At 37.2% G+C, this 26,479-nt stretch overlaps 1 protein-coding gene and 1 pseudogene across 3 annotated transcripts in view; both read left to right on the forward strand.

The window, feature by feature from the left end:
- Positions 1-25,611, forward strand: part of LOC149181007 (putative 3,4-dihydroxy-2-butanone kinase) — a 335,118-nt gene extending 309,507 nt beyond the window's left edge. For 2 of the 3 annotated variants that reach the window (XM_089416404.1, XM_089416406.1), the window contains 2 exons: positions 24,960-25,079; positions 25,172-25,611. In XM_089416404.1, coding sequence (XP_089272530.1) covers positions 24,960-25,079; positions 25,172-25,189 — 138 coding nt within the window. In that variant the 3' untranslated portion in view covers positions 25,190-25,611. Of the gene's footprint in view, positions 1-22,481; positions 22,710-24,959; positions 25,080-25,171 lie in introns of those variants that run through there. The other variant, XM_089416405.1, reaches the window with a different exon arrangement.
- On the forward strand, positions 2,999-3,763 carry LOC149181009 (putative aspartyl aminopeptidase pseudogene; annotated as a pseudogene).
- Positions 25,612-26,479: the final 868 nt, after the last annotated feature.

The raw sequence follows: 26,479 nt of genomic DNA on the forward strand, positions 1-26,479 counted from the left end.
AGTTCTCCTAAGGCCATTTCCACCTGATTGAAATCATTTTGTTTGCGCGCTGCCAACCCACATTTGTTTAATGCATATGACGAAATGAAACTATCTGTGGCACCAGTATCAAATAAGATTTCGAGTTTTATACCATTGATAATACCTGAAGATTCCACTACAGTGGATTGATGCGTTGCTTGGTCGTTGCTAACTGCTGCATGAATTCTATGATTACCTCGATTGTTTGATATTGGTTCCTTTCCAGTCCTATGCAATATATTCGATGAAGCTTCTGGACAATCACGTTGAAAATGCGGTCCCCCACATCCCCAACAATTAAGCTGCGTTGATCCTCTTGAATCAGGATGTGAATTTCTAGAGAACGAGCTTCGTCCTCTCATGTTGATTCCTCTCGAATTTCTTCCTCTACTGGCAGTCCCTCGAGATGTCCATGGACTGGTGTTTGATGATTCTGCGGCTATAGTGTTTACTGCCATGGGAGCTCTTGTTCCTATATTTCTTGGGGTAAACCTGTTACTGTAAGGTGGCCTTGAGCTACCTCCTCTGAAGAAGTTTCGGGGAGTCTTTCCTGGAAATCCTGATTGTAAAGGTTCTGCTGGCCCTATATCTTTTTTTATTCCAAGGTGCTCTTCTGCATAACGACCACATTCAACCGCCTCAGCTACTGATGATGGTTTCCACATGCTTACCAAGGCTCTAATGCGAGGATTTAACCCAAATATGAAGCGTTCAGCTTGACGTTCATCAGAATCTAAGTAGTGAATGTATTTTACAAGCTCCATAAACCTTATCTTGTACTCTTCCACTGTTTTATTTCCTTGAATTAATGTATTAAAGGCTTTGGCTTGCTGTTGTTGAAAGTATGGAGGTAAATACTTTGTGTAGAATCTTTCCTCAAATAGTTCCCAAGGGACATTATCCGATGTAAGGTGCAACTGCTTTTCCAGATTTCCCCACCAAATCAAGGCACTTTCCTTTAATTGAAATACAACAATTTTTGTTTTTGCCGAAGAAGAATATTCTCTTAATCTAAAGCATCTGTTCATTCCTTCTAACCATGCTTCAGCGCGTTCACCTGCTCGACCTCCTGAGAATTCTGGGAGTTTAATTTTCTGAAGCTCCCTAGAAATGTCTTCTTTTGATCTTTTGGGCTCAAAATTCTTTGGTTCCGCTGAATTGGTAGCTAAAGGTTGAAATTCCTCTTTGGTTTTAGCCTTAGTTGATTCTTTTAATGTCTCCAATAAGGCTTCCAATGAGTTCATTATCACGGTCAACTCTGGTGCTGGGGCGATTGATGTTGATAATGGTCTTGGTGGTGACGATGGTGATGGTGGTGGCGATGGGGATGATGATGGCGATGGTGGCAGCATTAATGACGGTGATGCTGCCCGATCACGTCGTCGTCGCTCATATGTCTTTACCATTGTAATGTTTCCTGTATACATAATAAAATTCTATAAAAATTTTGAGGTAGACAATCGAATTTAACATATAATTTTCTTTTGCAACTTCACATTCATAAACAAGTATAGTTGTTTTGCTATTTTTATCTGCTAGGCAGATCTTACTGGTACCGAGGTCAAGGAGGGTGGTCTCGCGACCTCCTTGTCCTAATGCAGGGTATTCTATCCTAATATGAAATAATGCAGAAGTGTATGGTCATTAGTTCCTAAGGTAGATCATCTAAAATTTATTACTAAATAACATTCACAAAATGAAAATGTTAAATGCCTCGTTACAATGAACATCGGCAACATACCCATCACACCTCAATCTAGCTATTACCTTTAAAGAAGGACATACATATTTATATTTTTGAATATATTACTTAGATATGGATTAAACCTATAATATATATAAATGAAGGATTGTTCTGGTTCCATATCAGTTTGACCTTTAGCCGGGAAATTTACCATAGACATGTCATGATTAAAATCTAGAAGAGATACAGTTCAGCAGTCTACCATACCATAAATGTAGGTTGGGGGTCAAACTGAAGGGTAAATTCAGATCAATAGTCAAATTGTACATAAAATGTAGGTCAGTGGCCTATATATTGCAATTGATCAGGCAAGGTAGAAAAATGGTTCTTTTAATGTTTCTATAGTATCCTACTTTGAAATTCAAGTGACTGAGGACCAAAGGCACTATTACCAAGTATATAGATCCTAAACATTCTTGTCAATATGCAGAGGAGGATGCAGTGTTGAGAGGGTTTCACATAATGAAAATTTTCAATCAGGCTTTACTTCAGACAGCTCTAGGACTTGCACATTGTATATGCTTCACAGAATGATCCTAAAATTTTATAAGAGTGGTCAGACCTCAACCAATACAACAGAAGAGAGACATGGAACAACTATAATGTAACCAAATCACGTTAAGTTTTGGAATATTCTAAATGTAAAACAGAAGATCAATTTATTTATGATGAATATGGCAAACGGCTAGTACATAACAAGATATTTTAACAGTAAAGACAGTTTTCAGACCAAACTAAAAATGCGGATGGCTACTAATATATCTGATCTCCAATAAATCAGTCTGCAGTGCCACATTTCGATCATTGAATAAGCATGGAACAGGGAAATAGGTGTTCAACTGTATGGGGGTGGATTATGGCACACCTGGTTTGATCGAGATTTGACTGTTGCGGGCTGTGTGATGGTAAAGCGAAACGTTGATGGTGCTGTTTCATACACACATGAACTTGTTAGAATCCAAGAACCTATTCTTAGAATACCAACTCTTGCTATTCATTTGGACAGGGCAGTGAATGATGGATTTAAGATTGATAAATAGGCCCATCTTATACCTGTTCTGGCAACAGCTGTCAAGTAAATTCATATCACAGAAGAATGGAATTTTTGTATCAGATTGAGAGGTGCTATGATGTCAGTGGTTTGCAAAGAGTACTTAACTCGTTGATAAATCTGGCATTTTGAATGGTCTTGTTTTGAACCAAATGATCAGGAATTTGATCAGATTGGCATTCATGGCTGAAGTTAATAGGCTAGCTGTATCAAATGATAAATGCACAGAAAGCAATGAAGATGTTCATGTAGATGCTAACCAAAAGGCAGGGCAAGAAACGAATATAGTAGAAGGTGAAGATTCTGAGAGCATGCAGCATCATTTGCTTTTACTACAGTTGATTGCGAGTAGGATTGGCTGCAAACCAGAAGAAATATGCGATTTTGAATTACAACTATGTGATACACAACCAAGTGTAATTGCTGGCATTGCAAAGGAATTCATATTTTCAGGCCGTCTTGATAACCTTTGCATGTCATTCTGTGCACTAAAGGCATTAGTTGATGCAACAGTATCTGAAGATTCTCTTCAAGATGAGACTGGAGTAAGGATGATTGCATTATTTGATCACGAAGAAGTCAGTTCTGATTCTGCGCAAGGAGCTAGTTCTCCTGTAATGTTTGATGCTCTTGCAAGAGCAACCTCTTCTTTGAGTGGTTCGAATTCCAAGGTGCCACTTGAGAAAGCAATCCAGCAGAGTTTTCTTGTGTCCGCTGACATGGCACAATGCTTGCGTCCAAATTACATGGATAAGCATGGAACAAAAGCTTGTGGAAACATTCTAACTAGAAAGTGCTTCTTTCCGAAGCATAATTGCAAGATAAAAATTACAGGATCTCAAGTCTCTAGGTGGCTCCTAAAATATTTTGAACCTGGAACCGCCTTAACCCAACAACCCACAAATATGCGCCAACCAATAGGCTCGGGGTGATACAGCCAGCCCGCGAAAGCCCGCGGTTATAAGAAGTACAGGTACCAATCGCCATTGATGGCGATGGTTTTAGCGGAGATAAGCTTGAATAACCAGAGCCTATTTGCTGGCTGGACGTGTGTGAACATCGTGAATTGCAAGCTCACGCGTGCCTGCAATCTGAGGCAGACTGATAAGCGCATATTTTAAGTCAAGGCGATTGACGGAATTTGGCATTGCTTCTTCTTTTGGCATTAAACCCGTCGGCCAATTTACTATATTTTTCCTGAAACTCTAATCCCTTATGTATCAAGTTAGTATACATACAAAGTGTTTGATGAAATGTCTGAATGGGGTTTGTTGATAATTAAGGTTGCGTCTCGGAGTAGGACTTGCGGATTGAACATACAACCTATTACAGACCAACACAAGATCAGAGGCCTCCCGTCTAGATCAGAGAAATAAACCAAAACCAAGATTTGGAGAACCAAAATAAAGGACAACTGAGTCACATAGAAAAGGCTGTCAGAATTCTCGACAGGAAGGGACCCAGATAGGTGGGTAATGGATTGCAACTCCTCGTGAGTGGACAAGCCACATTGCGTGAGGGGAAGAGAGCAAAGCCTAATGGCGACGTTGAGGCCGTCACCAGGAATTTCAACAGAACTCGATCGAATGGTCTAGACGGTGCCTTTTGATGAAAGGGAAACCCTCAACAATCCTCCACCTATTTTAGGTGCATAGCAACAAGCCAAACCGTGAATACATAGAATTCAACGATGGTCCTGTGGTATAGTGGTAACATGCAGCGCTTGTAAACATGAGGTCTTAGATTCAAACCGCAGAAATGTAACCGTAAATTTCTTATTTGATAAAGTTTTCACGCAGCAGAATTCAACCACAAAAATTACACGGGCGTAGGGCCTATGAGGTCGAGAGTCATGCTGATGCTCACAGAACTGATAGGAGGTATGAAGTTGGGGATCAGGCTTTCATCTGCATCAAACCGAATAAAAGTACTATTCGATTCGGAAAAGGGACAAAGTTGTCACCCCGATTTATTGGACCATTGAAAGTCGTGGAAAGAGTTGGACCTGTTGCCTATCGTCTTGCCCTGCCACCTCACCTGCATAGAATTCATAATGTATTTCATGTTTCTGTATTAAGACATTATTTAGCTGATCAATCTCATAACCTTCAATGGAAGGAATTGCAGGTATCGGACGAGGGAGTTGTATCGTTGAACCATTACGTATACTGGGACGTAGGGTTCGACAGCTCAGGAATCGCCTGGTGGACCAAGTTAAGGTCCAATGGGACAAGTATAGTCCTGGATCAGCGACTTGGGAAAATACAGAGGACATATGTCAAAGATACCCTAATCTATGTCAATTTTGAAGAACTTTAAACTATGTTTTGTATATATTTACTTCATTGCAAGCAGAGACTCAGAACCATTTTGAATGATTATATATAAACGTGAAATTTTGTGACATAATATATGTTTAACTTCTGCCGGTACATGGATACCAAAACGATATATGTTGTTGATCTTACTAAATTATAGTTGTCAAAGTAAAGTTTAAGACAGTTAAATGATTTTACTCCTGATAGAAATTAAGATATTATAAATCTGTTTTATTTATACATGTCAATATGATCAATGGAATAGAAATCAAGGAATAATTACATTTTAAATAAAAGTCAAACGACATGCATAGAATATGGCAAAATATGTTATACTGTAGTGACATATGTGAATAATACATGAGTTATTTTGAATATGCTAATGCACATTTTACGAATGCATGGATAAGTGTATGATTGCAGATAATAAACAGTTACCGGGATGACCACGTGATGACAGAGCTTCAGAACAATTAAAGCTCAAAGTGATTCTATGATAGGGTATTAGCCCTAATTCTACTGGGAGGGGTGGAGGTGTTGCCCACCATTCATCCTCCGAACCCTGGAGTCATGGGAGGATTGTGCGAATCACGCTCCCCTAGACGTGCGATGATCACTGTCGGATGCCTATTGGGAATCAGGTCGGTATAACGGACGCTGTCACCTTAGAGTTTATGAATGGTTAGGTCAGTAAAATTGATGCCATGGCATACTCCAGTAGAGGACAGATAGGATGGGAGCGGAAGAGATTAGGAAGGATAGGATGATTTTAGAATAGCTTGGGAACCTGGATAGGGCAAGGCATGACCATTAAAATCATAAACCTAAAACTCTAAATTTATAGTCTCTTTATATTAAAATAAAAATTTATAAACCTAAGAAGGGTGTACTAATTACTATCATAAGTAATCAGATAAGATAAAAACTCTAACTTCAGGACGAAGTTTTCTGAAGGGGGAGTGTATGTAACGACCCATCTATAAATACAAAGAACGCAAGCATAATAGTAGGTATACAGTACTTGCATATGATAGCTACATATGCATGTGCCGCATACACTGCACTAGTATTTTATACTAAATTGATTATAAGTGCTAAATACCATGACACTTCTTGGAATAGAAGTTCTACTCATTCACCAATATTGCGTAATGTATGATTTGATCTTAAAAGAGGACTATATATATTATATGTTCCAGATTATTGATAAAATTATATTAATAAATTAATAAAATAAATGTTAAATATTAATATAAGTAATTAATTAAAAAAGGGATCCAAGTATAAAGTTTATAATGTTATATTTAAAACAAATATATATAAAACAATGTGATATGTTTAAAAATATATATATGTTAAAATGTTTTAAATGATACATGTATACACCATGTATTGGTTATATTAAAGGAATAATTAATAAACACCATATGGTTTAAAAACATAAAGGGGCATTCATTCACGACCTGAAACAAGACCAGGAGGGGATACGTAGGCGCGGGCGTGTCATCAGCAGGGTGAGCGGTGGCTGCAGATGGAAGGGCGGCCACCGCCAAGCCAGAGCATAAAAACCACAGGACATGGATTTGGAAGGGGGACACAAAAACCAGAAGGAAGAATTCGGAAGGAGAAGGGAATCAGCCATTGGAAGAGCTTGAGAGTTCTGAGGTTCTGGGCACGGGGGATAGTCAACTTTTGTTAAGAAGCTTACTGGATTGAGCAGCCAGGCTCTGCTCAGCCTGGCTGGGTAGATTTGGTCTCTCGATAACTGTAGCGGCGCAGCCAGAGGCATCTTCAACTGCAGGAGTACAGGTAGGTACCTCAATAGTCCCGTTAATTGATTTTGTCAGGGTTCAGTTGAAAATGTTACAGGTTCATGCTTTAAATCCCTTACTATTTTCTTTACATCTGTTCACGGCTCTTACATAAATACATCTGTAACAACCCATCTATAAATACAAATAACGCAAGCATAATAGCAGGTATAGGGTACTTGCATATGATAGCTACATATGCATGTGTCGTATACACTGCACTAGTATTTTATACTAAATTGATTATAAGTGCTAAATACCATGACACTTCTTGGAATAGAAGTTCTACTCATTCACCAATATTGCGTAATGTATGGTTAGATCTTAAAAGAGGACTATATATATTATATGTTCCAGATTATTGATAAAATTATATTAATAAATTAATAAAATAAATGTTAAATATTAATATAAGTAATTAATTAAAAAGGGGATCCAAGTATAAAGTTTATAATGTTATATTTAAAACAAATATATATAAAACAAAGTGATATGTTTAAAAAAAAATATATAACGTTATAATGTTTTAAAGGATACATGTATACACAATGTATTGGTTATATTAAAGGAATAATTAATAAACACCATATAATTTAAAAACATAAAGGGGTATTCATTCACGACCTGAAACAAGACCAGGAGGGGATACGTAGGCGCGGGCGTGTCATCAGCAGGGAGAGCAGTGGCTATAGATGGAAGGGCGGCCACCGCCAAACCAGAGAATAAAAACCGCAGGACAGGGATTTGGAAGGGGAGACAAAAACGAGAAGGAAGAATTTGGAAGGAGAAGGGAATCAGCCATTGGAAGAGCTTGAGAGTTCTGAGGTTTTGGGCACAGAGGACAGTCAGCTTCTGTTAAGAAGCTTACTGGATTGAGCAGCTAGGCTCTGCTCAGTCTGGCTGGGTGGATTTGGTCTCTCGGTAACTGTAGCAGCATAGTTGGAGTCATCTTCAACTACAGGAGTACAGGTAGGTACCTCAACAGTCCCGTTAATTGATTTTGTCAGGTTTCTGTTGAAAATGTTACAGGTTCATGCTTTAAATCCCTTACTGTTTTCTGTACATCTGTTCACAGCTCTTACAATTCACAAGTTCATCTGGAGTTACATTTGATTAGATCTTGCTACACATTGTGTTTCATAAGATTTTGAGAACCAGCTATTTTCAGCAGCGCTCCTACTTTCTAGGACCTAGAGTTCCAGGGTTTCCATGTAAAAGTTGTTGGCTAATATGTTGTACTTGATGTCAACCTACACTATGATCTCATCACAGGATGTCTAAATGGATTGGTTATATGTCTCTATGGATTGTCTGTTGGCCAGCAGTTTTGGTGCAAGAAGAGGCAGAGGTTTGGTTAGACATGAGAATGAGGCTTAAAAAAACTACAGATACTTGCACAGGTTTTGCAGAGTAGGAGGAAGTGTGTGTCAAAGTTCTGTACTGAGAGGAGAAGGTCTAGCCTAAATTAAGTTACAATCGCTGGGAGTTAGACTGGCACAGAGCGACTGTAGGCTCTCAGTGATTGGGAGGCCAATGGAAAGGAAGCGACTACAGTCTCTGGGAGCTAGTAGTCGTCCTAGGGACTGTGCCTGTAGGTGATGAAAAATAAAAACCACGAGTGAAACCAAAGGTTCTCCCTTGGAATTTTTGCACAAAAGGTTGAATTGATATGGTCAACAATACCATTCAACAAATACCCTTGATTTGCCTGTGGTATTGATGCGATAAAGTGGCTATAAAAAGAGGAGTGAGTTGGAGCATCCGTGTGTGCATTTGATGAGATATTCTTGGGTGATTTGTCTTTGAACAGGAGTGCGCCAGGGCATGAGGAGACTCGAATCTCAGAGATCTGAAGATCGTTTGAAGAGCTAATAAACAAATTTGTTTGATATGCTTATTGCAGGTTGTGTGACTACCTAGACCTGTTGCAGTTCAAATTAATTTGAGAACAGAGAGATAGATCAGAGAAGAACTTGTGTTATGATTTGTATTTTGCAGTGACTAATGAATGAGTTGCAGGTGCCAGAGATCTGATTTAGTAGAGGGAAGATACTTATGTGATTTGAATTAAATGGGTGAATGCCTATAGATCATAGGTGCACTGTTCTTAATGTTTGCAGATCTGATGAAGTGCATAGAATGGATGACTGTTGAATGTTTTATAGCTACCAATAACATGTTTTTGCAGAGGTTATTTTTAAATGAGGTCTATTCGTAGATCCATATGTGCACATTGATTTACACTGAATAACCTTTGATGAGTTTATAGGGGTAGAGATCTAGATGGCTGGATAGAGATTAGTATTCAGAGATCACTGAATACAAAGTTCACAATGTTGGTTTGAAAAATGTATGGTAGAGACATAAAATGACGAGATTTGTATGTTGTTTGTCCTCTAACACTAGACGTGTTGTTGAAGGATTGATTGAATGCAGGTTTTTCACTAAATAATCTTTATGTCATTATTGTTGAAATAGAGAAGGGTTTACATTGACCTACGGCAAAGATCAGTTTATGCAGAGATCTAATTGAGGATAGTATGCCAGTGCAAAGTAGAGCCTTTATCTTGTTACTTTTTTCAGTGATCTAATTGGCTTGAGTTGTTGATTGAACTGTGTGATTTGTATTGAGTTTGCAGAGATCTTTTTAACTTGTTGTTACAGTAACAGAGAAGTTTACATCTGCCCTTGTTTGTTTGATGAATCGGTATGCTTGAACACAATAAATAAGTGAATATGTTAGCAGTATAACTAAGAAAGAGGTTGTATGCAGAGATCCTATCGTTGAGTTTACTTGTATTGTGATAGAGGTTTTTGCAGTGGATTTTTGATCCCTCTCTGTACAGAGAATAGTTTGTATTCAGAGATGGTGGAGATCCTAATGTGGTCTATGACAGAATGATGGCAGTTTGTGTGATTTTGACATAGTTTTAGAATGACAGAGGGTGTATGCAAGCCAGAGGACAGAGGCCCATAGATCTGATGCTGCTATTAGTCTTTTGTCTTCAGGATTGCTACTTTGAGTTTCTTGTTGCTTGTCCTCTATTAAAGTTGTTTGCCCTCTAAGGTTGAGAATTGTTTTTTTTGCAGAGATAGTCTTTACGAGAGAATTTTGTTATTGACTGAGTTCCTTGAGGTTTGATGGTTCATGATGATGGTGCTTTGAGTTTGCTATTTGTTTGAGATTGGCAGATCTTGTTGTGTCCTATATTCAGAGAGGACTTTGAACGTTGATTTGAGTTTAATGTATGGTTTGGCATCTGACAGTTTGTGGCTTGGTATTGATAGTGATGATGAGTAAAGAGTTTTGACTTTGTTAGTGATGATGGTCATACGTTTGAATGACTTACTTAACGCAGTTGAATCCCAAAAATGATATCTAGTTTTGACTTTGTTAGTGTTGAGATTTGGCTTGGTTGATTAGTGATTGATTTCAGGGAGGTTATTGGTATATTGGTATTCAGTTATTCAGATTGAGCATAATGGTTGGTGTGGGTCCAGGATGAAACGTGGCTTGCAGATTTGGTTTGTAATCGAGTCAGGTGGAGCTAGTGTGAAAGATTTTGAAACGTGTATTGAGAAATCCATTAGGGAAGCATTAGGGTTTCTTATTAATTCAATTTCTCTTTTATTTGGCAATTTCTTGTGATTAGTTATTACTTCCTCTTAGTTATTACTTTTCCATCATCAAGATAATTGCCAAAACTTTAAAGACAAGAGAACACAAGATGTAGGCACTAAGCTCTAGCAAAACCCCAATGGAGGGGAAAACCCTGTCAAAATCTTCCACTAGTAGATTCAAATCAAATTGAGACAGCCAAGACCCAGGACCAAGACAAGTGACCTCCTTTACTCCACCAAATCAGCCTCCCATTACCAAGTCAAATTGTCAAGTATCATCATGCAAACTAGGGTTTCGATCCCTCTCTACCTTTTTCTGCAACTTTTGGTCTCCTGCACTTTTTCGGCCTTGTAATCCATCAGAAAGACTCGCACATGTGGCTAAGAATTATTAATTTCAAACTTTTTCTTCTTGGCATATGATAGTCTCTTCTTATATTTCACACTTCATTACCCCTTTTTTGCAGATCGAATCTTATCTATATATAGTCTCCTCAATAGGTCGAATGATAGGCTATTAATAGTTGTTTGAAGCTCCACTTGAGGCCGACTTATCAATTGTTTGAGACCAACTTGAAGGATTAGGAAGCTTACTTGGTGGAGGAGGAGAATTTACATAAAAAATATTTTTTCTTTCTAGCCACAAAGATCCCAAGAAGGGTCTAGAATATAATAATAATGACAATGACTCAAGACATAAACCTAGAAGCCTACAATGGAGGCTTTGACCTATTGACCAATGACCCAAGCATGAAACCCATGCTTTAATAAGTCAAATTTATTTTACAATATTTTTTTTTCTTTCTTTTGACAAATACAATTATGAAGACCGACACTAGTTACATTCTTCAACACTCCCTCTTAACTAGGGAGGTATTCATAATTACAGATACACATAGGTACAAACTTCAAAGATGATCTCAAAGTGATATGTTCTACGAAGAGTCACAACACACGCGGTGTTATAGATTAGATACTTGACTAAGGTATCTAACCAGGTGGGACTAAGGTGTGTTTCAAGCTTCAACCACTCTAGGTGCCATCAGGCTTTAGCTCTAACACCAAGCTAGGGATCTAGGTATCGTATCCAAGGTCGGAGCTCCACAAGACCAACGATACCCTCCCTACTTCGAGATCTAGACATCATCACAAGTCGGCGAGATGTCCTCCCAAGCATCTTGTTGCCTTAAGATGCTTCATCTCTCCTTATCAACTAAATCATATATATCCACCAATCCAAGCATGCTTCAAAAGTGTTCAACCTTCTTATCCTGCACAATCACAAACCCAATTAGTAATAAACTTTCGATATATATATATATATATATATATATATATATATATATATATATATATAGCACAAACCTTTGGGGTCTTCAAATATTCTGATGCTGCTTAGATCATCATCATATTATCCAAACACATCTTTGTCGGAATCTTCTTCTTTAACTTCTACAACAATATCAAACTTAGCCTTAGCACTTCTTTCAGAACATCCAAGTCTTGTTTACAACTTTGCCACTCATGAGTATCTATCTGTACTCAGCCATGATCTTTATTCTTTCTTCAAGATCTTTATTATAGTTTCTCACATTATGCCCTCCCTCTCAACTAGGGAGATATACACTTTCTTTCATCCAAGATCCCTCTCAATTTAGGGAGATCAACAACTTCATTCTTACAGGTTCTTTATCATATCATCGAAGAAGCGTCAACCTTTTAAAACTTCATTTTCTTCAGAAACATCATTCTTTCTTATGGAAACAATGTTATCTATTAATCTTATATGTCATCTTCATTCTTACAGTCGCGTTTATCCATCATGCTCATCATTATTATCAAGTCATCTTCAATTATGAACATCTTCAACATCTTGAAGATTATGTACCTACAAATCTTCAACAACAAGTACAAATATACAAAAGCATGAAGTCAACTATATCAAAATAAGGTTAGCAAGGTATAATGGGAGCATTTAATATTTTGAACAAGAAATTTAATCTTTGAACATGTAAAACCTAAACCTAGTTATGTTCACAATCAACAAGAGTCACAAACCCTAGATTCCATTATTGCAACTTAAATATTTGGATATTAGCAATCCAATCATAGCATTTTACATCTAACATTATGCTTTAGAAAATACTAGTAGGATTTTGTTACAAACCCTTAATTTCATCAAACTAGAATATGAATAATAGTTAAGTTATCTTTCTATCATTTAATATCTAGGGTTTCATTATTATTTCCTTGTATCAATATCTTACTAAGATTTTATCCAAACCCTAGATACAAACATCAAAATCCAACAATTTTGACCAAACTAGGGTTTCAATTATGTGGAAGCTCATCCACCTAGGGTTTCATTCCTAGAACCTTATATTTAACTATTACAAGAGTTTTGTTCATAAACCCGAATTTACAAAACCCTAAGAATCTAAGGTTTCATTATATATTCTAAACATCAATAACAAACCCTAAAAGACTAGGGTTATGACAATACCAAAACCCTAAACATTAGGATTTTATCATGAGATCTAAATTTTATCAACAAACCCTAAGTGGATTAGGGTTTCATTATTAACATACCCTAAGCATCAAAAGGCTAGGATTTTACAGTGAACCCTAAAGGTTAGGGTTTCACAAAAATGAACGAATGGCAAGAGATAGTATAACAAGGGTAGATCCAATATAATGATTAATCATTCTAACAAGAATCTTTATGATTCAAGACCCTAGGCATAAGAGAGTAATGCGAAGCAAATTTCAAAATGATCGTACTCTTTTAATGAAAAAAACTAGCTACAAATCTTGTGGTCTTAAACATAGCTGAAGTTGCTCCTTTTACAAACCTTCTAGGGTTTCCTTTATTGAAGAGCTCCCTTTGAATTATGACATCATCTTCATGTTTCATATCCTTATGACTTAGCTTGTGCCCAAGGATCCAAATCGATTTATCAAGTTACCACACCTCCAATATTTATTGGTAAGCACAACCAAAATATACAAGTACAAAAACATAATGTTGAATGAATTCCAAGATATTTTGAGTACGAACCCTTAATCAACTCTAGGGCATTAACTCAAAATCTAAACATCATTTATTTTCATAAAGAATTGTCATATACCTGCAAGCCCTAGATATTATGAGTTAGGAACAAAAGTATAAGGGTTTCATATGTTCTATTTTCAAAGAAAACTTTGCAAACCCTAGAAACAACTAAACCCTAAAACTTAGACAAATAATCATGCTATACATACTTCAAAACTTACATACCTTTGTCTTTCATGCTTGATAGTCCATTGAGCTTGTTTCCCTTTTTCTTGCAAACTAAAGATAGATTGTTAGATAACATAAAGAGTAATGTTAGTACTTGTATTGGATGAGGACTTTAGGGTTTCTTCCACAAACTGAAGATGAACAATTTCTTTACTTCTTCACAAAGAACCTTCTTTCATGTTTCTTGTAGCCTTCTTTGATTCTTAAACTAGGTTTGACATAACTTGTGTAATGGAGAAGTTGCTACAGGCTTCCAAAAGATTTCTCCTCACACTGATATAGACACCTTCTTCTCAATAGTTGATGAAAAGCTGCTACAAGACTCCTTTGATTACTAGAATAAGCAAACGTTGATATTCCCTTTGATTCTATGGGTCGGTTATTATGAGACTGTGATGACTCGGCTTTTTATCTATATATGTTCAGATCTGTGACCTTTTACCACAAGAGTCTCTACTTCTATTTCAGATTAAATTTGACCTTATAGCTAGGCTTATACGGATCCTAAACAAAATGATCCTTACTAATCAACAAGAGATCTTTATGATGGCTTAAAAGAAGGCTTCTTCTAGTCCCCAATGAGACATTCTTTTCCTTGAATTGATCACCCAAAAAAAATGTACAAGCCCCTGAATTTTTTTTCAGATTTTTGAGATAACACAGTGTTCAGATTTTAATAGAGATTTCAGACTTCCATACTTGATCACACAACGTTGCTTATAGTTATAAGGAACTCGATCATATAAAGGATTAATTTCTAGACCTTTAAATCTTCAAATGATGCTACTCAGCTTCCTCTGAGAACTTCGGACTATAGGCCTAGGTCTACAACCAAATTGCAGAGATGATTTATTTATAGAGTTGTCCATAATTTAGTTTTCATGCTTGACAATTCTCTTAGATAGATCGACCTTAGGGACTAATGCAAATGATCCTTCTCTCTTCACATATCTATGATCTTCAGGCTGCCATCCTGCTACTGTCCTTAGCTCTAATACCATGTTGAGAAATCCATTAGGGCATCATTAGGGTTTCTTATTGATTCGATTTCTCTTTTATTTGACAATTTCTTGTGATTAGTTATTACTTATTCTTCTTTGTTATTGCTTTTCCATCATCTAGAAAATTGCCAAAACTTTAAAGACAACAAGAGAACACAAGATGTAGGCACTTAGCGAGGGAAAAACCCCTATGGAGGGGAAAACCTAGTTAGACTCTTCCACTAGTAGATTCAAATCAAATTGAGACAGCCAGAACCCAGGACCAAGACAAGTGACCTCCTTTACTCCACCAAGTCGGCCTCCCATTACTAATTCAAACTATCAAGTATCATCATGCAAACTAGGGTTTCGACCCCTCTCTACCTGCTTCTACAACTTTTGGTCTCCTGCACTTTTTCGACCTAGTAACCCATTAGAAAGACTTGCATGTGTGGCTAAGAATTATTAATTTCAGAATTTTTCTTGGCTTCTTTTTCTTGTTGGCATAGGATAGATTCTTCTTATATTTTGTACTTTATTACCCCTTCTTTTCTATAGATGGAATCTTATCTATATATATGCTCCTCAACAGGTCGAATGATAAGCTATTAATAGTTGTTTGAAGCTCCACTTGAGGCCAACTTGAAGGATTAGGAAGTTGACTTGGTGGAGGAGATTTTTCATAAAAAATATTTTCTATTTCTAGCCACAAAGATCCCAAGAAGGGTCTAGAATATAATAATAATGAAAATGACTCAAGACATAAACCTAGAAGCCCACAATGGAGGCTTTGACCTATTGACCAATGACCCAAGCATGAAACCCATGCTTTAATAAGTCAAATTTCTCTTACAATATTTTTTTTTCTTTCTTTTGACAAATACAATTATGAAGACTGATACTAGTTACATTCCTCAACGCTGTGGTCCACATAGGTACTGAGGGTTGGATCCTTCAGTGAGGGAGTGGTAGCTTCCTTCTAGTAGGAGTCGGTAAACTTGATCAGGGAGTAGTGGCTTCCTTCCAGTCGGAGTTGGAGAAAAAAGGAGGTGGTAGCCTCTAGCAGGTAGGACTTTGCGTACTGGTAAGAGTCTGCGCTAGCAAGATGTAAAAGATTTTCTTCATAATAAGAAAGAAGACAAAGACGACAACAACGGTGTTTTTCTCCCAAATTGGGTTTCCACCTAAAAATCTGGTGTTCCTATGTGTTGATGATGTATTGCATTCTATGGTTTACATGTTCTTATGTATAATGTTGCTGATAATTTACTAAATATTCTCAAATCTATAAGACATTATGTTGAAGAATCTAGAGCAAGATAACATTAATGATTCTTCTAACTATGATAATTGCTTGTGATGTCTTTTTACTTATTAGGATTATCTTCTTCTTATTATTGTTATAGTGTGTTCTTCAATCATCAAATAACTATCAAAAACAAGAAGATCAACAAGATACAAGTACAGAAGATGTAGGCTCGAAGCCAGGGAAAAACCTATCCTCTTGAGAGGAAAACACTTCAATCTCTTCTTATAGATTCTTTATTGACGAATACTAAGACCTTTGACCAACACTGAAGCCCTTCCAAGACGAATATCAACTTCTCAATAATGTGCTTGCTTCACTGCTTTCCAAACCCAGTAGAATCTCTTCTAGCAACACTTCTTCGACCTCCCATCACAAATTTTCAGCCTTAATTGCAGATTTGCAACTTCGTCGCCCCCCGACAGTAGCTACTCCTTCGAACGTGTGGACTAGAACTACTTCTTCTTTGCTCCAGCTGCCTCGCTGGACCTAATTTATCTTCTGGATCTAGATGGGGACTTTGTTGGCCCTTCCTTTAGCTCTTCTTCATCAGATTGAACCCTCACAAGGAAACCCTAGCCAAACAGCAGAAACCCTAGCGAAAAGTTGCAGAATTTCAACCCTCTTCTTTGCACATGTGGAGAGAAAGAGAGAGAGAGGAACCCAAAACACTTCTTCTTCTTCTTCTGCCTTCTTCGCTACCCTTTTCTGCTTCTTCCTTCGCATGAGAGGGAGAAGAATGAATGTCTCCAAATGAGGTCAAAATGTCTCCTATATATAGGTCTTTCAGGGGTACGAATTCCAGCTTTTAGGCTGACTTGACAGGCTGGCAGACCGACTTGGTCTTGGAAGGCTCAGTAAAATACAAAAATAATTCTTTTTACAATTTACAAGATGCTCGATGGGGTCTTCATATTATGACAATGTCCCTATTTGACTTCTTGACCTAGGACAATCCTAGAAGCACTTTCAATTAGTGCTTGACCTATAAAACAAATTTCTTGGGCAAGAAAACAAAGCTTAATAATAATCATTTTTTTTTTCTTTACAAAATACAAGAATCAAAAGTGCATTTCATATTTATGAATACCGAACCTAGTTACAATTTCTTCAACACTCCCTCTTAACTAGGGAGGTATTCATAAATGGTACATGGCTATTCTCAATACTTAAGAGATCTCATAAGAAGAGTTGGACTAGTAATCCATTTGTATAGCATCATTATAACCAACATTGTCACCTAGCAAGGCCTTGACTAACAACTCTATCTCTCAATAGATCAGAGCACAATGTTGGCAAGACCAATGATTATAGACACCTTCATCATTGTCTATCAAGGTACATACCCACCCGGGTGTTCATGGAGTATGACCTACTAGGACTATTCTTATCTTGGGTCCCCAGCCCTCAAAGAATATCGGTCCTCTTGTTGACTCTTACCTTGGATGCCCTACCACATCCTGAAAGAGTATTGGATGTCAGATGATTACTCAATCCTCCATTCTTTCTTCCAAAATGAAGACAAGAATGATGTGTCTATCTCTCCCTCTCAATTAGGGAAGATATGTCAACCAATCCAAGCTTGTTTCTAAAATACACAAGCTTCTTATTGGGAAGAGATTTTGTCAAAATATCAACAGTTTGATCATCAGTGGGGATATACTCCAACTTTAGCACACCATCTTGTACCAACTTTTGAATGTAGTGGTACTTGTTGTTTATGTGCTTCACCTTTCCATGAAATACCGGGTCCTCGGACAATCTTATACAATTGGTATTATCACAATGTATTATGGTAGGGTCCAACGGTCTTGCAAACAAATCAGATAACATCTTCCTTAACTAGACCGCTTCCTTGCTCACTTCACAAGCTACAATGTACTCGGCCTCAACACTACTCAAAGCCATTGTCTCTTGCTTTCTGCTCATCCAAGAGACCATGGAGGATCCCAAGCTAAAACATCTCCTGTAGTGCTTCTTCCATCCATCTCGCTGCCTCTGCAATCAAAATCAGTAAATCCTTCTAGATGAACATCTTTTCCTTTTTCATACTTTAGGCAGTAGTGGATGGTTCCTTGAAGATATCTCAATATATGCTTGGCAGCTATCCAATGATCATGTCTAGGCTCCATTTGAAATTGACTGAGAACATTTATTGCAAAACATATGTCTGGTCGAGTATTCACCAGATACATCAGGGAGCCAATTAGTTGTCTGTATATAATAGGATCTATTGGACTGGATTCAGAATTCCGCAACATTTTCAAGTTTGTGATCATCAGAGTTGTCATGGGTTTGCATTCCATCATATCAAACCTTTTCAATAGCTCGATCACATACTTTCCTTGTCCCAGGTAGATTTCATTTGGTTCCTACCAGACTTCCAGTCCCAGATAATAATGCATAAGTCCTAGATCCTTCATATCAAATTCAGCTCCTAGCAATTTCTTACATTCTTGAATTCTTTCTTCATCACCAGTTATTAGAAGATCATCTACATATAGAAGAATGATGACAGGTTCATCATTCTCTACTTTGATGTAGAGATTGGGATCTGTCGTGCTTTTCCTGAAACCCAACCTTTGCAAGTATGCATCCATTCTATCATACCATGCCCTAGGAGCTTGCTTGAAGTCATACAGTGCCTTCTTCAATTTGCAAACATGAGTTTATCTATCCTTTACTTCTAATCCCAATGATTGTTCTATGTAGACTTCTTCATCTATGGTACCATTCAAGAATGTTGTTTTGACATCCATTTGATGTACCTTCCATCCCATTGATGCTGCCAGAGATATCAGAGATTGGATCGTGGTATACCTTGCTGTGGGAGCAAAGGTCTCTTCATAGTCAATGCCTTCTTCCTGAGAGAAGCCTCGAGCCACGAATCTAGCCTTGAATTTATCTATGCTTCCATCTGCAACATGCTTGATCTTATATAGCCACTTAGAGGTTACCACTGATTTGTTTTCCGGTCTTGGGACAATTTCCCAGACTCCATTCTTCATAATAGATTGGTATTCCTCATTCATTGCATTCTTCCATTCTTGGTGTTTGGCTGCTTCTTCGAAAGTGGAAGGTTCATCTTCAATGAGCTTCGACATGTATGCTGCATATCCTGAGTATCTTTTCGGTTTCTTGCTCTCCTTGAATCTTCCTCTTGTGGTGTGACCTTCTGCTTCTTGAAGTGTAGAAGTTAACCAGTTAGGTCTCTTTCTTCTTTCAGGGAGAGAGATTGGTTCATTGGGACCTTCTTCTTCATGATGAGAGACTTCTTCTTCCTCAAACATAGGAAGATCCTCCTCATCAGAATCGGATGGGAGATCTTTGGATTTCTTGAAGGCTTACTTCTATTTGATGTCCTTCCTTTATGTAGATCCTGTAAGCCTTGGAAGAGTTTCTATATCCAACGAATATTCCTTTCTTGCTTGCGAGATCTAGCTTCTTTCTTTTGTCCTTGGGAATGTGAATATATACAGGACACCCAAATATCCAGAGATGATCAATATTTGGTTTCTTCCTAGTGAAGACTTCTTCTGGAGTTATATTGCCAAGTGACCTGTGAGGACTTCTATTTTGGATGTATACTGCAGTCTTCGTTGCTTCTCCCCATAGAAATTTCGGTAGATCTTGATCATGGAGCATAGCCTTGACACTTTCTTCTATAGCTCTATTCTTTTGTTCAGCTACTCCATTCTGCTCGAGATTGTATGGAACTATAAGCTCCCTCTTAATCCCAGCCTCCTTATAAAAAGCAATGAGTTCTTTGGAAGTATACTTGCCTCCAATATCTCATCTTAGAATCTTTATCTTTCTTTTTGTAAGATTTTCTACCTCTGCCTTGAATTCTTGAAATTTTATCAATTCTTTGTCCTTGGGTTTAAGTAGATAAACCCAAGTTTTCCTTGAATGGTCATCGATGAAAGTAACATAATATAGATGAACTCCAATTGATTTAGACATGGGACCACATACATCAGAGTGGATGAGATTTAGAATCTCTTGAGCTCTAGATGTACTATGTGTAAATTGTTTCTTTGCATTTTTTCCCAGAGCACAGCCTTCACAGACTCCTTCATGGTCTTCTTTGAGATTTGGTATCCCATTTACAATGGAGTTCAGAGTTGGCAAGATCTTGTAATGAAGATGGCCCAATCTTCTATGCCAAAGTTCACACAAACTTATCTCAATGTGGACAAGTGCTTGACTTAGAGGATATGAGAGTCTGTAGAGTCTTCTTTCTTGAACTCCAATGGTTCTACCTTTTTCAATTCTTGAATCCTTAGCCCAAACCACTACTTTACCATCTATAAAAGCAACTCTATCTCCTTTTTCTTCTAATGATGAAATAGAAATAAGATTTTTGCACAAACCTGGAAGATATAGAATGTTGTTGACATGAATGTTACCTCTTCCTTCCATCTCAATTGATGTAGATCCAATGCCTTCTACCGGATAGCTCTTGTTGTCACCAAGCTCCACAGAGTATGAGGACTTCCCTTTGGATAGAGTTTTGAGTTGCTTGTGATATCCAGTCATGTGTCTTAAAGCTCCACTATCTATCACCCATATATTTTCATATTGAAATGTTCCGGTGAGGGTTGAGAACAATCCTTCATTCTTTGAAGATTTGAGATCTTTGGAAGAGAAGAGACTATTCCATACTTTCTTGAAACTTTGCTTGATGAGACTTGCTAATGATGAAGACGTCTTTTCAATTCTTTTCATAATAGAGTTGACCTTCTGCATGCCTCGTGCAAACCATAGCTTTGATACCATGTTGAAGAATCTAGAGCAAGATAACATTAATGATTCTTTTAACTATGATAATTGCTTGTGATGTCTTTTTACTTATTAGGATTATCTTATTCTTCTTATTATTATAGTGTGTTCTTCAATCATCAAACAGCTACTAAAAACAAGATCAACAAGATACAAGTACACAAGATGTAGGCTCCAAGCCAGGGCAAAACCTCTCCTCTTGAGAGAAAAACCCTTCAATCTCTTCTTATAGATTCTCTATTGACGAATACCAATACCTTTGACCAACACTGAAGCCCTTCTAAGACCAAGATCAACTTCTCAATAATGTGCTTGCTTTACTTCTTTCCAAACCCAGCAGAATCTCTTCCGGGAACACTTCTTCGACCTCCAACCACACATGTTCGGCCTTAACTGCAGATCTGTAACTTCAGCCCCTTGACAACAACTGCTACTTCGCACGTGTGCACTATAATTGATTCTTCTTTTCTCCCAACTGCCTCGCTTGACCTAATTTGTCTTCTGAATCTAGAAGGGGACTTTGTTGGCCCTTCCTTCAACCCTTCTTCATTAGATTGAACCCAAACAACAAAACCCTAGCCAAACAGCAGAAACCCTAGCGAAAAGTTGCAGAATTTCAACCCTCTTCTTCGCATGTGTACAGAGAAAGAGAGAGAGAGGAACCCAAAACACTTCTTCTTTCGCCTTCTTCGTTGCCCTTTTCTGCTTCTTCCTTTGCATGAGAGAGAGAGGAATGAATGTGCCCAAATGAGGTCGAATTGTCTCCTATGTATAGGTCTTCCAAGGGTACGGATTCTAGTTTCTTGGCTGACTTGACAGGTTGGCAGTCCGACTTGGTCTTGGAAGGCTTAGTAAAATACAAAAATAATTTTTTTACAATTTACAAGATGCCTGATGGGGTCTTCATATTATGACAATGTCCCTATTTGACTTCTTGACCTAGGACAATCCTAGAAGCACTTTCAATTAGTGCTTGACCTATAAAACAAATTTCTTGGGCAAGAAACCCACGCTTAATAATAATAATAATAATAACAATAATAATCATTTTTCTTTCCTTTACAAAATACAAGAATCAAAAGTACATTTCATATTTATGAAGACCGAACCTAGTTACACGTTCTTCAACACATTATGATGGTAATGAAATAATGGATTAGATGAATTTGAAAATGAAAGGTATAAACTGAGTAAAACTTTATTGTGCATGAAATACTAATTCACTGCCCCTCTTGGTGTTTCTAACAAAAGTTATGTACACATTCTTGGTTTTTGTGAGCTCACAATTTTGATGAGTTTTGTTCAGACAACATGCATGACATTATTATTTTTAGTGGGTACAAATATAGGGCTTTCTTGTTGAATCAAAGTCCATATTTGAGTTCTTTGCATAAAGATGAATCTAGTGAGACTATTTTCAGTGACATGGGACTAATTGCTATTTTTAGTAGTGTCTATTTTTAGATATGCTATTTATAGTAAGTGTTGCTATTGGTCATCTGAATTTTTGAGAATCCTATTTTGTAGGAGATGGAACGACTACTTTTGATATGTGTGTTTGTAGCAGGTGGAGGGTAAATGCCATGGTTTTTGTGTGTGATGTTAGATTTGTTGATGGGTTTCAATTTGGATGGAGGATGTGTTGTTAGATTTTAGGGGGATCATCAATAGGTGGCAATCACCTTGCATTTGGACAAATGGTAGCTAAATATAGATATACAACAGCATTCATGATTATTGATTTATGATATATTTATGACATAATCCAGGTGCAACAATTTTCTTTCCTGAGCTATCTTTTCTCTATTTAGAGGTTTGAGTTCATTGGTTTGTCATGTGCATGCATGTGAGTTGTTATTCTAGGTAAGGTCAAGTTAACTCCAAGACTTGTCCACTAAACTCTGTATTGCATTAACCCCTTAGCTATTGGAAATTATAAAATGGATATTTTCTTGCATGGATAAAGTTTGCATAGCTTGTATTTGCATGCATGAGTTCTCATGCCTTAATCTAATTTGGCACTGAGAGAGATCGAGTTGTGCATGCATGAAAGCATCACTTATGGCTGAATTTATTAGTGGAGTGCATGGTTCAGAGAGGAATTTTAGTACACCATACAAGGGATTAACTTGGAGTTTGAGCAAGCCCTTATCTCACACCACTAGAGCACATGCATTGGGAACCTCTTCTCCCATGCTTTTATAAAAGAGTGTCAGAGACCATTATTTTACAAATTGGATTCTTTTTGCAGGTTTAGGGGCACTTTTACAATTTTTCTTCGATCCTTTTGGACTTGATGGCATTTCCATTACTGCTTACGAAAGATTGACAGGGCTACCCCCTTGTTTGTCTGTACCTATGGTTGATTTCTACCTATATGCTAATATATCAGACAAGTTCTATGCATTTTCTAGCTCTTTGAATTTCGTGGTTGTTTCCTCAGAGCGATTGTGTGGTATGGATTGTGGTGTTAGTTTATGCACTGGTTTTGAATTGTTCTTCTCGAGGTGCATATTCTCTCTTTCATGCATTTGTTTTGAATCGTTCTTTCTCTAAAAGTGCATGTTCTTATCTATTCATTTCCATTTGTTGCTGAAAACTGAATTTGAAGAATCTAATCCTGCTTTTATCTTTTTAAATTATGAATTTTATCATGTTCTCAAGGGCCTTTTGGGCACTTGAGGGAAGTTTAGAGTGCTTATTTCTTTTAAATTTATAAGCAAAGTTTTATGCAAAAGGTACAACACAATTCCGTAGGGACATTCCCTATGGCTGAAAAGCACCATTCCAAATGGAGAAGCATCTAGTGGTGACGGGCTAGATTACCTATAGTTATCAATAAAATCTATTGTTTCGTTTTGATGTAGATTTATGTGATAACAAATTGGTGTAGTTTGCATTCTTTGGATTTACATGCATGAGTTCGCATGTCTTAGTCTAATTTTACGCTAAGAGAGATTGAGTTATGTATACATGAATGCATGGCTTATGGCTATGTTTATTAGTGGAGTGCATGGTAAGGTTTAGAGGACTTAGTGCCCAATGCAAGGGGTTGACTTGGAGTTTGATCCCTTCCTTATCTCACACCTCTAAAATGCTTCCTTGAGAATCTCTTTCCTCATACTTTATAGAAGGGAGTTGGAGACCATTAGTTTACAAATAAGATTCTTCTTGCAGGTTTTAGGAGCACGGCTTCCATCCTTCCAGACTTGACAGCACTTCCATTATTGCTTGCTAGAGATTGTTAGGACCACCTCTTGTTTGCTTGTGTCTACGGTTCGATTCCAACCTTTATGCTAATATATCAGACAGGCTCTGCGCTTTCTGTGGCTCTTGTAAATTCGTTGTTGTTTCTTTAGAGAAATCATGCTACAAGGATTATGTCGTTACTTGATGCACTAGTTTTGGATTGTTCTTTCGCTGGATGAGCATATTCTGTCTCATGCATTTGTGTCAATTGCACAGGAAGCCATCCCTTATGGCTGCCAAATTGTCCCTTAGGTTCTGGGGATGTGCCATCCCTTTCCCCAGGAAAAAGAGAACAGAAGAGAAAATATGAAGTGAGTGCATATCACCCCACATTTGCAACACGTATTCTCCACTCCGTAAAGGTTGGTGTAAAACGTTAGAAAAAGGTTAATATTCATACAACCCAGCTAAACTATATTCCATGTGCTGGTTAGTTAACTGGTCAGAATTCTGTTATAAAATTATTATTCGATGAAAGAGTTCATGCTATAAAATGGGAATATTTTCAAGATATGTTTATATGGTTATCATATGATGATGATAGCATGTGCATAATTTATTGGAAGCTCTAGGCATCGTTTTGTGTAGTGGCGATTTAATGGAACTTGGAATTCTCTTTAATATGCATCCTATGATTCTGTCATGCAAATTATTGTGGCTCCTTATGTTTCGTATGTTGTTAAACATTAAATATTTCAATGATTCGAACCACGGAATTGCCAACTCTTCATAAATTCTCACCGGGAGTTAAATATGTGCAATTTGCTATGATTTGAGATAATGGTGTCTCTTCTAGGTTGGCCGTTCATCATATGTTCCTGGTGATATTCTTGCATCTGTCCCAGACCCTGGTGCAAAGGCAGCAGCAGCATGGTATAGGGCAGTGGTTATGGCAGTTGCAAAGTATTATCAGAAGGTTTTGTATTCGACCTGAAAATCTTAAATTGATTTTTGCCTTTGGGAAAAAAGAAAAAAGAAAAAAATCAAGGCACTTTACTGTCTTTTCAGGGTTCTCAACAAAATTGATGGAAATAAAGCCTTTGCAATCGCTTTAGTATTGATATTCCATAAGAAGATCCACCTTTGAAGGTCCATGCATCCAAGTTATACAAGGTGTCTGAGGAGCCATTGGGACAAAGGCTGAAAGCAACAAACTTTTGAACGGAATATATGGGGTTTTTGTTTTCATCCCCATCTGAGTGGAATACTTTCGTTGAGGGAGATACTCGTCAAATTTTTGATAAAAGAGATGACAATTGTGATCTTCGATTCTTCTGCTAATTTTTACCTTTTTCAATGACAATTTCCTGGGTAGTGGATATGCTGGTGCCAGGTTGTAACTGTTTAAATTTCAGTTGGTTCTTGTTTGACTAGATACTGTAATTTCTGCAATCTGTTTTGCATGACTTCTAGTTATGTTGGGAATGAATCCACCTGTCTGTCTTCCAGATCAGAATCTCATTATTCTTTCTAGAATATAAGCAGATTACCTTGCAAACCTTGATATATTCAATTTGCTTCAATGTTATATTTATTTCTATATTCAATTAAGAAAAACAGCGCTACCGCCAGGTCTGTCTCGCGTTGAGAACAAAAAATTGTCATTGCCGGTCTAGAGTGCAGGTGCCGAGAGTAATAAAGTAGTTATTTTTTTGTTTAAGAAGCTCATTTTTTAGTTTGTAACGAGGGCTGGTTAGATTTCGGTTGATAGGTTTTTGCAGAGTTGACATGTATTTATTGCCGAAGGTTTCTTGTGGATGAGGATTTGTTAATTTTTATTTTTATTTTTTTAATTGAGAGCCCAGATTGATTCTCAAGGGAATATGCTTAACATATGCTTGGTCTTGATGTTTATCAACAATTGTAGTGTATTAAATAGTTTGTTAGGTTGCATTGACTTTTAATAAAATTTAAAAAGTTATATATGTGCCACGTGGCTCTTCACCGACCAATTTTCTAGAGATTTGAGATTATTCCAATTCTAATAAGTTCCTCCATGATAAGTTCCTCATTATTATTTATAACATTCATTTAAATAGAAGAAAATTTTATTTAGGAAAAAAGTTTATTACTTTAATAAATTAAAAAAATTATATTCATGCCACGTGGCTCCTCACCCACCAATTTCCTAAGGATTTGAGATTATTCCAATTCTAATAAATTCTTCATTATTATTTATAAAATTCATTTATAATATCTTTTTTTCTTAAGTTAAGGTTGACCCATAACTTTTTTATACGTTAAAGTTGACCCATAACTCTTTTAATCAGGTAAATGTGTGCATTAGTAAGACATTCTTTTTTGGTTGTATTTGTG

The sequence above is a fragment of the Pinus tabuliformis genome, chromosome 3_2, assembly GCF_031772625.1.
Source record: "Pinus tabuliformis cultivar Carrire ecotype Pingquan chromosome 3_2, CPIR1, whole genome shotgun sequence".
Taxonomy (NCBI): Eukaryota; Viridiplantae; Streptophyta; class Pinopsida; order Pinales; family Pinaceae; genus Pinus; species Pinus tabuliformis.